At 37.4% G+C, this 12,089-nt stretch overlaps 2 protein-coding genes across 7 annotated transcripts in view; both read right to left on the reverse strand.

Moving 5' to 3' along the window:
* Positions 1-3,983: 3,983 nt before the first annotated feature.
* Positions 3,984-8,676, reverse strand: LOC118425824 (medium-chain acyl-CoA ligase ACSF2, mitochondrial-like). The gene is made up of 7 exons (XM_035834927.1): positions 8,539-8,676; positions 7,767-7,819; positions 7,403-7,489; positions 6,934-6,986; positions 6,288-6,348; positions 5,851-5,922; positions 3,984-5,051 (listed from the first exon to the last, which is right to left on the reverse strand). Exons 1-7 carry the CDS (start codon positions 8,555-8,557, stop codon positions 4,989-4,991), a joined length of 408 nt encoding a protein of 135 aa, XP_035690820.1. The 5' UTR covers positions 8,558-8,676; the 3' UTR covers positions 3,984-4,988.
* LOC118425823 (medium-chain acyl-CoA ligase ACSF2, mitochondrial-like) overlaps positions 8,551-12,089 on the reverse strand; it is a 28,484-nt gene continuing 24,945 nt past the window's right edge. For 4 of the 6 annotated variants that reach the window (XM_035834923.1, XM_035834924.1, XM_035834922.1 and 1 more), the window contains exons 11-13: positions 10,751-10,827; positions 9,098-9,202; positions 8,551-8,687 (exon numbers count right to left, since the gene is read on the reverse strand). In XM_035834923.1, the coding sequence (XP_035690816.1) occupies positions 9,191-9,202; positions 10,751-10,827 (89 nt within the window). In that variant the 3' untranslated portion in view covers positions 8,551-8,687; positions 9,098-9,190. Of the gene's footprint in view, positions 8,688-9,097; positions 9,203-10,750; positions 10,828-12,089 lie in introns of those variants that run through there. The other 2 variants (XM_035834926.1, XM_035834925.1) reach the window with 1 other exon arrangement.

A 12,089-nucleotide genomic window follows, 5' to 3' on the forward strand; every position in this document is an offset into this window, starting at 1 on the left:
GTCCCTTTCTGCAGTTATCCTCTTTGAAGTGTCTTGACAAAAATGCCCCTGCAGTTCCACAATTAAATGTTAGGGGGCTGAAACTTGCCCCAATATGTCATGGCACTAAAAGCTATCTACCACGTAAATGTCAAGACCATAGCATGTCTGAAACAAGAGATACATTGAAAAAACTGCTATGATAGAATATTCTCATTAATTATGCAAATGTACTCCTATTTTGCATAATTAGTATTTTATCGTGTACAACATTGTCTAAGGTACCTACATACCAAAAATCATGAAAATCCGTTGTTCCCTTCTTGAGTTATCCTCTTCAGAAGTTTTTGACAAAAACGCCCCTGCTATCCCAAAACTAGACGCTAGGGGGCCAAAACTTATGTCATTTCTTCCTGAGCATAAGAGCTATCTAACACTCAAAAATCGTGACCATAGCATGTTCAGAACACCGAGATAGCAAAACCGGAAGTTGCGCTGCAGTACCAAGGGGAGCCGCTAGAGGGCCCAAAATCTAATCATTTCCAGCTTTCATCACACACTACCAACACACCAAGTATGAAAGCAACCCACCCAGCCGTTCTTGAGTTATCTTGTTTACACACACACACACAAACACACAGACAGACAGACAGACACACAAACGCAGGGTAAAATATAACCTCCATGACATTTCATGGAGGTAATTATGTGACAGTGGTAATGTTGAAAATTATAAACATATGTTTCTGGAATGTAAAAGGCTAACTAACCTGTGGAATTTGGTACATACTTCTATACAATTTAGCCCCAGTAACCCTTATATTGATTTTGAAGAGATGATACTGGAAAAGGTAAACCAGCCAATAAACGAGAATATTCTGAAGAGAAGAATACGAATTATATCCATAGCAAAGTGGGTTATCTTTAAAACATGGATTTTTTCTAGAAAGTGCCCACTGCCAATTTCAGGCCATAACTTATCTAACATCTTCAATTGTGAACTCAAAAACAGGCTTCATGTTTTGTAATGTTTGATTTGATTTGATTTGGTTTATTCGGCTGTATAGTAAATACATCCAGGGCTACCCATGTATCTAAGTATTAAATAATGATTTTTAAGCGCATAAAAAACAACAACAACTGTTAAACCCATAGTATGTAAACTATAGTTCTAGTCCAGTCTAGATCTACTGTGTTGTAACATACTGTAAACTATCCATTGTTATGAAAGAAAAAGTCCTAAATGTTAAAAATAACTTGTTGTTTTTGTAACCATCTACATGTATCATAATTATTCCATGACAATTGCGGCAATCATGTGGTGTATAGTGATACATAATAGCCTGTATAAGTACATGAGAGAAATGCTGATGTAGACGGAGATTCTTTTTCCATGCGCATTACCAATTGTGCCTAAGAAAGGTACTCTTACTTATACGACAGTGGACACTAGTACTTCGAATTACTCCATGTACAATAGTAGCTTAGATACTGTTTTTGACAAATGTACTATTTGTTTTACGAATAAAGCCTTGAACAAAATTATAGAAAAGCAAGGGTCCAAGGATAGAGCCCTGGGGAACTCCTGACGTTACAGGCAGCCACTCAGAGTGGAAACCTTCCACTACAACCCGCTGACGACGATTATTGGAGTATGTTCGAAACGGGACAAACTGACACTAAAACGCCTTTCGCTCAGGGGTGTGTTTTTTCAAGCTCTGGTGCTTGTGAGGCAAATGCATTTCATTTTAAATGTTGTAAATACGTCAATGTTTTAAAGTTGAGTCTGTGACTGATGGCGCATTTCATGTGTATATACATGCCAAGTCATTCAGGAGAAAATCTGAATCTGAAAAAAAAGTTCCATAAAAAAGAGCGAACGGACATCACAGTGGCTAATTTCTGAAATCCTGCAAAACCTATAAATATCATGCTAGTTTTTCTGACAGAAATAAGAGTTCAGTTATTATATCTAGACAATATTCCTGATTGTCTGCTTGTATATGCTATGTACACCAGCCACAACAGCAGTTTTTTTCCTTCAATATATATTGCACTGCACGCTTCTGCAATTAAGTACCTTTATAACTGGAACTGAAAGATTCTAGCCTGATTAAATCTCGCTTATAACAGCCCACCAAACATCCGCCGTCCCACTATCAGCTTGATGGAGAATAGCCCTTAGTCAAGGGATGTGGGTTTTCCATATATGGATAATGTATGTAATTGTCATGAGACCACCAGAGCCTGGCTTTTGGTTGCTATGGACTGGGGTGGGTTGCTATGTGGTGATTGACAGCATCACACCTCTTATCTGTAGTTGATCTCTCTGATCTGTGCCACTTGTACTGATGGTGGGAACAGCCAACTACTAGTATGTATGCAGAGTTCTACTATTATAAAATGATGTCTTTTTTGTCTTTCGCCGCGCTTCCGCGGCGAAAGGCAATTAGACGGAAATTAGATTTCTGTCCGTCCGGGTCGACCATGCCATACCGTGCTAGCGAGATATTCTACCCTGCAGATTCGACGGTATGTAACGTTATGACATACGTATCGGGCAACCATGAATGTGCTGCTTGGTTTGCGGTCCATGCCATATCGTGCTAGCGAGATATTGGTCGCTGCAGATTCGACGTTGCCAAAGGCCATGCAAGTATGTATGACATACGTATCGGCCTACCATGAATGTGCTGCTTGGTTTATGCATGGCTTATAAGCAGGAATATGCAGAGACGGATGTGAACGGTGAGGATTTCTTCGTAAGATTGTGTACAATTTATAAACTAACATGTTCGCTGTTTGGTTATAATAAAACAGACATTGTAGAGAACAGTTTGACATGTCATTTACTTTGTTTTATGGAAAATCACCGCTACAAAATCTAGAATTGTGTAAGATGCGTGCGCCGCATCTGACATGGTGTGGGAGGGGGGCGTATTCGGAAATTTCTTACTCTAAGAAATCTCAGGCTATTTTCGTGTAACAAACTTCTTTCAGCAAAATAGTAGCCCTCGGATGCGTTGAAAATAGAATTACCCACATTTAATTTATAATTTCGAAAGGGAAGATTCTGACCGAGCTCGACGGAGTGAGTCTGACGCGTGACGTCACGACTCCGTCAAGTAAAAGCATAATCGCGTTACTAAAAGAAACGAAACGTTCCATTAAACATACCACAGACCTGTTTTAGTTTAAAATATCTACCTTTCACTTGATCTTGCCATTAACCCTCATCCGACCGTTACATTTTTACGACGAATCTGACCGTATGGGGTCATTTTTGACCCCATTTTGTTTTGGCTTTTTGCTCATAGACATATTTCTGCTGGCTTATTTTGTCATTTCTATGTATTTACTGTTTCACTAATCTCTGAAAAATATTTTGACAAGTTTTGGTGTCACATAGAATCGCATTCTTTAGGTAGATGTGACAAGATTCCTTCAAGTTTCTTGAAATCCCCACAAGATGTTGTTTTCCTAACACAAACATGCCTCTGCCCCCATGGGTCCTTCCACAGAGAACCACAGCATGCACAGACAATGGGAGAGGCAACTAGCCCGCCCACCGTCTGGGTGGTGGAGACATGCTAATTTACTGGTTTCCACGGTAATGGGGGCTTGACCAAAATCCTGGCTTGCCATTGGTGTTGGTATTTTCTACAACAGTTCCCCCAGGTTAAAGCTAGTGAGGCACAAACTCCGCGGGGAGGGGCCAGTTACAGCCCTGGACAGCGGAGTTTGTGTTACACAGACTAGAAAGATTCAGTTTATGTTTTCATAAACCATTACTTTGACTAAATCGATGACTCAGATCGGCTCGTACAACGCCAATGCTTTGTCTTACAACAAAAAGCGAAGAGAAGTGTTTGAGTGGTTACATTGTTACTTACAAGAAAAATCTCTAGATGTTTAAGGTATTCTTCTCTAGCTTAAAGCAACCTATGCTCCAATCCTTTAACTATGCATATGAAAAAAAGGACAGCTGTCTAACACACAAAGAGTAGGGCTAATCACTCTTTTATTAAAGCAGAACTCAGATGGCCAAGACAAGAACCCGTCCAGACTTACAAACTGGAGGCCTTTATCACTTTTGTGCTGTGATGAACGGACCGAAGTAATCTCAGTTAGAATGAAAAATTGTATGAGTGATTTAATAAGTGAGGATCAAATTGTTTTCAGATTCATTGGAGAGAATATCGAAGTATTTTAGATTTAATTGAACATTATGACACTAACGAAAAACCAGGACTGATCATTATAGCCGACTTCAAAAAGGCTTTTGAAAGCCTAAGGTGGGATTACATGTTTAAGGTTTTGAACTATTTTGGCTTTGGGGAATCTCTTATTACATGTATTTTAAGAAATTTGGTAAAATATGTCAGAAACCCGTTGCCATGGCAACAGGAAAAATTACAAACTAATACGTAGAATTGTTGCCAACAATATTTTAGGAAAAGTCACCGAGTTTCGTAGTCCTAGCATACGTCGTTCGGCAGTTATAGGACGTCAAAGTTCGCGCAGGCACTTTTAGCCCCCCCCCCCCCGTTTAGATAGGGTTAACGTATATGCATGCATAAGAACTGTTGATTTCAAGCATATAAGACATAAATCGTTACAGACATTCAGACTAAAACAAAAATCATGTGACCAGTTAACCAGTAAAATTCAATAAAATGCAATACACTAACATAGCATGTAAAATTCATAAGTCGTTAATTAAAAATTCACAGGATGCCAATTTTTCTGACATGGAGGTGATAGTTCCAGCTTCCAGGGCCTGACGAAATTAAGGACATCTAGAAGTTAATATTAGATATTATCATATATATTAGCATAGCAAAGAGGGAAAACCAGCAGTTTAATTAGCATCTTTGTAAGGTCTTTGTCAATACGGTATCATTCATTGTAGCATACGTTTGATTATCGCATTTTAACTGAACAATATAACTCTATAGGTGGATTGTTTTGACATCTGCTAAGATGACAAGTCTGGACACAGGAATCGTCTAGGATTCCTTTGGTAGACCAAGTTTCTCCATGGCGATCAGTCGCAACTTCTTCCGGTCAACCTACATCATGTGAACCAAACAAACACAATTCATTAAAAATTCGAAACACGAATCAGTTAAGAGTTGTTTTCACTGGGCTGTGCCTAATTGCTTCACAAGCACAAAGGTTGCAATGTACAAATTGACTGAAAAATCGCAATCACCGCAAGACTAGTAATTATCATGGATATTAATGACTAGAAATTGGTATTCAAGTCAGTGACAACACTAATCTCCAAGAAAAATTAAGCCAGTGTGTATCTGGTAAGGGTTCGAACTGAGAATGTGATATTCTGGGCGCAGCAACTTGTTTGTAGGGGTCACGTACTTTACATATGCGTTACATATAGGCGTGACCGCAGGGGAAAATTGGCTCAAATCGAAAAGTTGCCCACAGTAACTTGCCACCAGTATGCACAGTCCGGTGTGATACAAACGTTAGGAAGGGATTGCATTAACATAAACAGATAACAAATGATATGTAAATCTGTTTGTATACGGAGTTTTATAAAACTTCAATGTTGTTATTGCAGAAAAACTGCAGATATACAACAAAATGCATTTTGATATACATACCGAATATCTTAAAAGAATTAATATTCACTACTTCTTAACACGTAACATCAAAAATACTTCGGCTATCATTATTATCTTCTAAACGTATTGTGGGTGTGAAAATATTCCTCGAAATTCCATCAACCATACAAAAAACCATACCCGTATTGTATAAAGTATACAGTAATATAGGCAAGCACCGAAATAAACAGACTATCCTTCGTACCACATGAAAGCAGTTATCAATGGTAAAAGGACAACTTACCTTCTGCATTGTCGTAGTCACCGGGAACTCGTCCAAGAAGATAAAATAGCCAGGCAGCTCAATAGGAACCATCTGCACATGTTAAATCGATGCGTAAAATGTGTCAATGATATATAGCCTCATTTGAACTGCTTGCTTAAACTGCAGTATCTTTGTTTGATTACATCGATATTAATGGTTATGAGTGTCAGTAAACCGGCTCAGTCAAACACACAACTGGAGAAGAACTCCTTCCCTACCCTACGTACAACTGTGTCTAGAGCTACGACGGCACCTTTAGACCTGTCCTGCCCTCCTAGTCTCTGTCAGGACTGGCTCTCTCGACCTACGTCTTCTCTATTATTAGACATCTATGGACCAATTAAATTACTTTCAGGTAACTCCGTCACAATCAGGCATTCTTGAACACAAAGAGTTAGTTATATAATATTACTTACCCCAATCTTAACACAATACGTCTTCATCTCCTCTGGGTCTGTAGTCTGACCTTCTTTTAAGCTGAAACAAAGTTTAGATTCAGATTTTTGCATTGTGAACCTCCTAGCACTGCATGTCATTTTGCAAAACGAATCGTTGCTAAACGGGCGCTATAGGTACCTTGTCCTATTCAGCTATAGGACCATCCAGATCGTTAGGCCAGCTTGAGCTCATCACCTAGTTACTTAAACGCATTTTATGCATATGGAGCAAAATTACTTTCTAGTTTTTTTTTTACTTGTCAAAATGAATTTGCATAATTGTGGTCCATAAGAATTGAAATACTGGTCCATAAGAGTTGAAAACAGCATTTGTTAAACATTTTGGGCATTCTAGTTGTAAAAAAGGAGGGTGTTTGGGGATAAACAGGGTTATGGGGGCCGTACTAATATGCCATGCTTTACTAGACGCATACATGTCTGTGCAGTCATAGTGATCCTGTTTTTAGATACTTTTTACGTGTTTCTAACGGTGGACTGTGTTTACACTTCCGCTAGATCTATTCCATTTGAAAAAAAAATTAGGCATATAAAAAATTTCGAAACTACATGGAACATTTGGCATGTGAGGGATTAGAAGCAAGGGTTGTGTGAGAGAGCAACGTACATGATACAGGCACATATCTCCTCCACACTTGCAGGGTCAGGTACACTGACTACCTAAAGGAAGTAAGACAGTCCGTTATCCACATTATATATATATATATATATTTAAAAAAACACTAATATCGAAGCCTGGCTTTATGGGTCAATCTCTGATGGAGGGGGCTTTAGGCTCGCGTTTACAAATCCTACAGCTCTAAACAATTTATCATATATATAAAGGAAGTCTGAAGTCATTATGATACCATCAATGCATTGGCCTATTTATCAGACGGTGGAGGATTGGCTAACCAAATGTCGCATAACAAAAAAGTTGAGTTCGAAACAATTTCACAGATATCGGAAATTTTTTCATTGTTTTAGTTGCCATGGTAATCGTTTGTTTAAAGGCATTTCAGTATATTTTCATAGATTCTGTGCATCATGCCTTTATTTAGCTATATTAAAAAAAAACATAAAATGCTAGTTGTTACCCTGACGTCTTTAACTTTGGGATGCTTGGTTATTGGCACTTCAATAACAGAAGGATACACGTTGGAGGCATTCCTTATGATCATGTCCTGGGAATACATAAGACATGTTATTTAAAATTAATATTGTAATTGATGAAGATTGAAATTATTAACGCACCAGCTGTATAATCATGGTATATTTGTTTTGATAAGAAAAGAATGCAGATTGTATAGTCACAAGCATTTTATGTATTTGCGTACCTGTACATAAATGACGAATTGCTTTTGCAATTGGCTGCTTAAATGTTTGTGCTGTTCAGCTTATAGAAGACAAACCATGTAAGGCATATTGTAGACGTAATATTCAGTATATCTTACAACTTACCGAAACTCTTCCATAGAGCTCTAGGACACCGTTCATCAAGAGCGCCAAGATCTCTACGGGAAGTGAAAATCTAACTTTAGACTTAACATCATGTACGTATTAACATGATGCTCAAATTCTTGTAACGTCGACATACTCAAGGATTGCTTTCTATCATGACTATAGTCAGGTACTTCTACTATTTGAATATTTTCTGCGAAATAGAACAGGTACATTAACTGCCATGAATATTAGTCTCTACTGATGTAGATGTATTTGTATTCTTCAGCTGTAACTACCTGGCGATTATTACAATTAGTTATTTGTATTAAAAGGAGCTAACAGAGATAAATGTTATATTTTAATAATAAAGTAATATTTAAATTATTTGACATTAGGGACGTATTAAAAAGTTTAGATTTAAACTTGGACGAAAATGCTATGCCTTTTCCAGGTTTTACAGATATCAATTATTCGTCTGAAAGCTGCAAGGTCTTAAGTAATAAACCCATGTACCCCACCTTACTACATTTGTATATTTCATATGCTCAGCCACACAACAGGCAATATAAACGATATAATAAAATTATTGAAAATCGGCAACATGCTTTACTGACAAAAACAACAAAGTGAGTATTCGTCAGTAACGTTGTAATACATTTTGACAGGGAAGGACTAATATATGCAATATACGCTTTGCATGTATTTTTGTTGTTTTATCATAATCTCTCATTTTATGTGAGGAAAACGTCCCAATGCCATTGTCATATGTGTACCACGAGGCACTACATACCCAGTTTTGTACCAGCCATCAGGTGTTATCGCCTTTGATGTTTTCTCCTCGTCTCCACGGTACCGTTTGAACAATTTGAACCCTTTCAGCCAGATCTCTCCTTCATGTCCTAACGGTACAACCTTACCGTCTTTGTCTACAAGCTGCATCTACATAAACATATTGTCGTCGGTCAGAAATTCATTAAAAAATACAAAATAACGTTACATTGAAATAGGTGACTTGAAATCCTGAATACACAGCTATGCTGATCATTGTATCATTTTGTAAAACAAAGTATATTTTATACACATTGGCAAAAATTATTTATATTTTATAATAAGTCTATTAGAGATAGATGAGTCTTATTTATACATATTTTTTTCACCTTGTCTTATGAAATTAGACAAATATAGTTATTTTCCACATCGCTCTTTTATATCAAGGTCAATAGGAACAGCCCATGTGTAGCATTTTTTATTCATCAAATCCAAAAGATTGATCTTCCTCACTAAAATTCAATGTCTTTACAACAAAAGCTTGGCATGAGGTGAAACTTTAAAAGTTAGAGCTTCTTTACCTCCACATGTGGCAGCAGTTTGCCTACTGTGCTTCCTTTCCCCTCCCCAATCATGTTTTCAGTAGCTACTGACACGCCCGGAAGCTCCTTCATTCAATAGACAACCTGGGGATATCACCAATTTAAAAATGGCAAGTTCATCACACATCATGATAATGTTAACGATTATATGAACTAATGAGCGGAGTCCCCTATATAAAGCTTTGTCACAGTCATATCATAATTAACTAGAGTTCCACGAACACTTACCTTTGCCAAATAAACCAGGTTTGTTATGTAGAATGATGTCTGTAGACATAAATGTGTTACTCATTACATTTTATTTTATATGCCCGGAGTCGGTTCATAACATTTCGCCATTGCTTATACAAATTAGATCCCTATTTACATAATGATATTAGATTGTATCAAGCATCACTTAAGCTATCAGCATACCAAAAATCATGATGATCCTTTCAGCCCTTCTTGACTTATTCTCTTTCAAATTAGGAAACTAAACCGGCTCCTGCAGTTCAAGAAAAGATGTTACCAGACCCAAACATACACCTCTTAGTCTCAACCATCTTTCTCAGTTCCATATGTGTCAAGTTTGAAAGTCCTATCACGGAATGCAGTGGATTTATCAACTTTCCGCATTAATTATGCAAATTGTTAATTTATATAATTAGTATCTCATTATGTAAGTTTTTACTTAGGATATCTACATACCAAAAATCATGACGATCCGTCAACATGTTCATATTTTGCCATTAATTATGCAAATGAGATCATCATCTGCATAATTAATATGTATAAATATTTCTTTCTTTCTCAGCTACAATTGTGACAAGTTTGAAAGTCCTTTAAAGGAATGCAGTGGATTTACAAACTTTCCTCATTAATTATGCAAATTAGCTGTTGATTTGCATAATTTGAATTCCATCATGTAAGTCTTCCCATTGGCTATCTACATACCAAAAATCATGACGATCCGTCAACGCGTTTATATTTTCTCATTAATTATGCAAATGAGGTCGTCATTTGGATAATTAATATGGATTGATTTTTCTCTCTTTCTCATCTATATATGTGACAAGTTTGAAAGTCCTATCATGAAATGCAGCGGATTTATAAACTTTCCTCATTAATTATGCAAATTAGTTGCTGATTTGCATAATTAGTATTCCATAATGTACATTGTTACTTGGGCTACCTACATACCAAAAATCATGACGATCCATAAACACGTTCTCGAGTTATTCTCGTCCAAAGTTTGAAAGGAAATCGGCGACTGCAGTTCCAAACAAGCCGCTAGGGGGTCCAAACTTACAGTACTTACTCTCTGCCCCAAGGGCTATCTACCACTCAAAAATCATAACCACAGCATGTCCAGAACACGAGATATCAAAAATTGAGATTCTGCTGCAGTACCGTAGCAAGCCGCTAGGGGGCCCATTATCGAACTTGACCTTCGTTTTCCCAACCCCTATCCACCTACCAAATATTATCGGGATTCATCCAAGGCTTCTTGAGTTATGCTGTTAACACACACACAGACACACAGACACACACACAGACTCACAAGCCTAAAACATAACCTTAGCCATTCTGGCAAAGGTAATAATGAGCATCGGAAACTCGCAATACGAGTAGGGTGTGGGAAAAAATACTCACCATAATTTTTACGTTTGGCAGGACGTCGGCTGCCTGATCAATCAGGCTTTTTGGTGTGAAGTTGCCGACTACATTCACTGAAAAGATACACGGTAACAATGTCTGGATTCTATACAATATCCAGTCTAAATAATTCGTATTGAATAAACTGCGCTTCTAGTATGTGTAAATTAGTCAGACTTACCCAAAGGTGTGTGTGGGGGGGGGGGCGGGGGGGGGGGCATTTAGAGCTTGTAGTAAAAAGCTTTGTGTAACACATGCTAGAGAGAATCAGAATCATCTTTATTAAGCCTTAGACTTAGACATGAAAATACAAGATGAAAGATTAAAATACCTATGTCGACCCTTTTTCTGGACTTACGACGTCCAGACGGCGCAAGGTAAACATATTAGGAAAATATGAGGCGAAAGGAAAAATGCCGGGAAAGGAATATGTGCAGGAAAGCTTGTACTTGCCCCCTACTGGCATATATTCCTCTCCCGGAAAATTACCTTTCTATGCATTTTTTCCTTCCCAGCATATTCAAGTTTAATCTCGCGAATCGACCTAACCACCCGCCCCCCTCCCAAAAACTTACACCAATTCCCACAGAGGTGAAAAAGGAAAGAAATGGATGTGGGTGTGACAAAGAGGTTGACATGCCGACGCGTCTATTAATCATATGAAGCAATATAAAGGTATGAATTGATTTAAGTATTATTTAACATAGAGTCCATTCCAAGACACCATGCGGATGTTTGTTGCCATTGTTTAGAATTGATTTTAAAGTTTTGTAATTATATGTCTAGGACATTTGATACTTCAGAAATATTTTTAACACTGTTTCAACTTTATAAATATTTCCCTGGTCCTGTAAAACTTTGGAAATATTCATGGTGTGGAATAGGATACTTCTAATGGTTTCTAAATAATGATAACAGCATTCTACCATTATTTACCATTTTCTACCATTTTTTGTAAATGGTTCGGTGGGCTGGGAAGATAGCAATTCACACATCCTTGCAAAGTATGGTTGGGTGCCATGTAACAATGGCCCACCACAAAGGATCCACCAGTGCCCAGCAGTGAAATCTAAAAATATACAGATGCAACAATAGGGCTTACTTTTATGGGGGCAATAAACTAATTTTACCATTTGGCCAGGTTTACCATTTTTTGTAAATATTTGTAAATGTGAAATAATCACAGAGAGGTTTCACAATTTTTCTAAATAAAGACATTTTTGTACAGTTACTTTCAAAATGTTTCTAAAATATTCAAAGAAATTCAAATAAATGAGTATTTTCTTAGTCAATTTTTTGAAAATAATTTAATCATTGTGGCTCAGATATTCTTTTA

This window comes from Branchiostoma floridae, chromosome 11 (assembly GCF_000003815.2).
Source record: "Branchiostoma floridae strain S238N-H82 chromosome 11, Bfl_VNyyK, whole genome shotgun sequence".
Lineage (NCBI taxonomy): Eukaryota > Metazoa > Chordata > Leptocardii > Amphioxiformes > Branchiostomatidae > Branchiostoma > Branchiostoma floridae.

Bases quoted from the DNA above. Each gene is read 5' to 3' on its own strand.
- LOC118425824 (XM_035834927.1), bottom strand. The intron at 6,349-6,933 runs GTACGTTGCTCT...ACTTTGTTTCAG, and splicing joins GAGATATGTGCCTGTATCAT to CTTAAAAGAAGGTCAGACTA. The intron at 5,923-6,287 runs GTAAGTAATATT...TAACATGTGCAG, and splicing joins CGTATTGTGTTAAGATTGGG to ATGGTTCCTATTGAGCTGCC.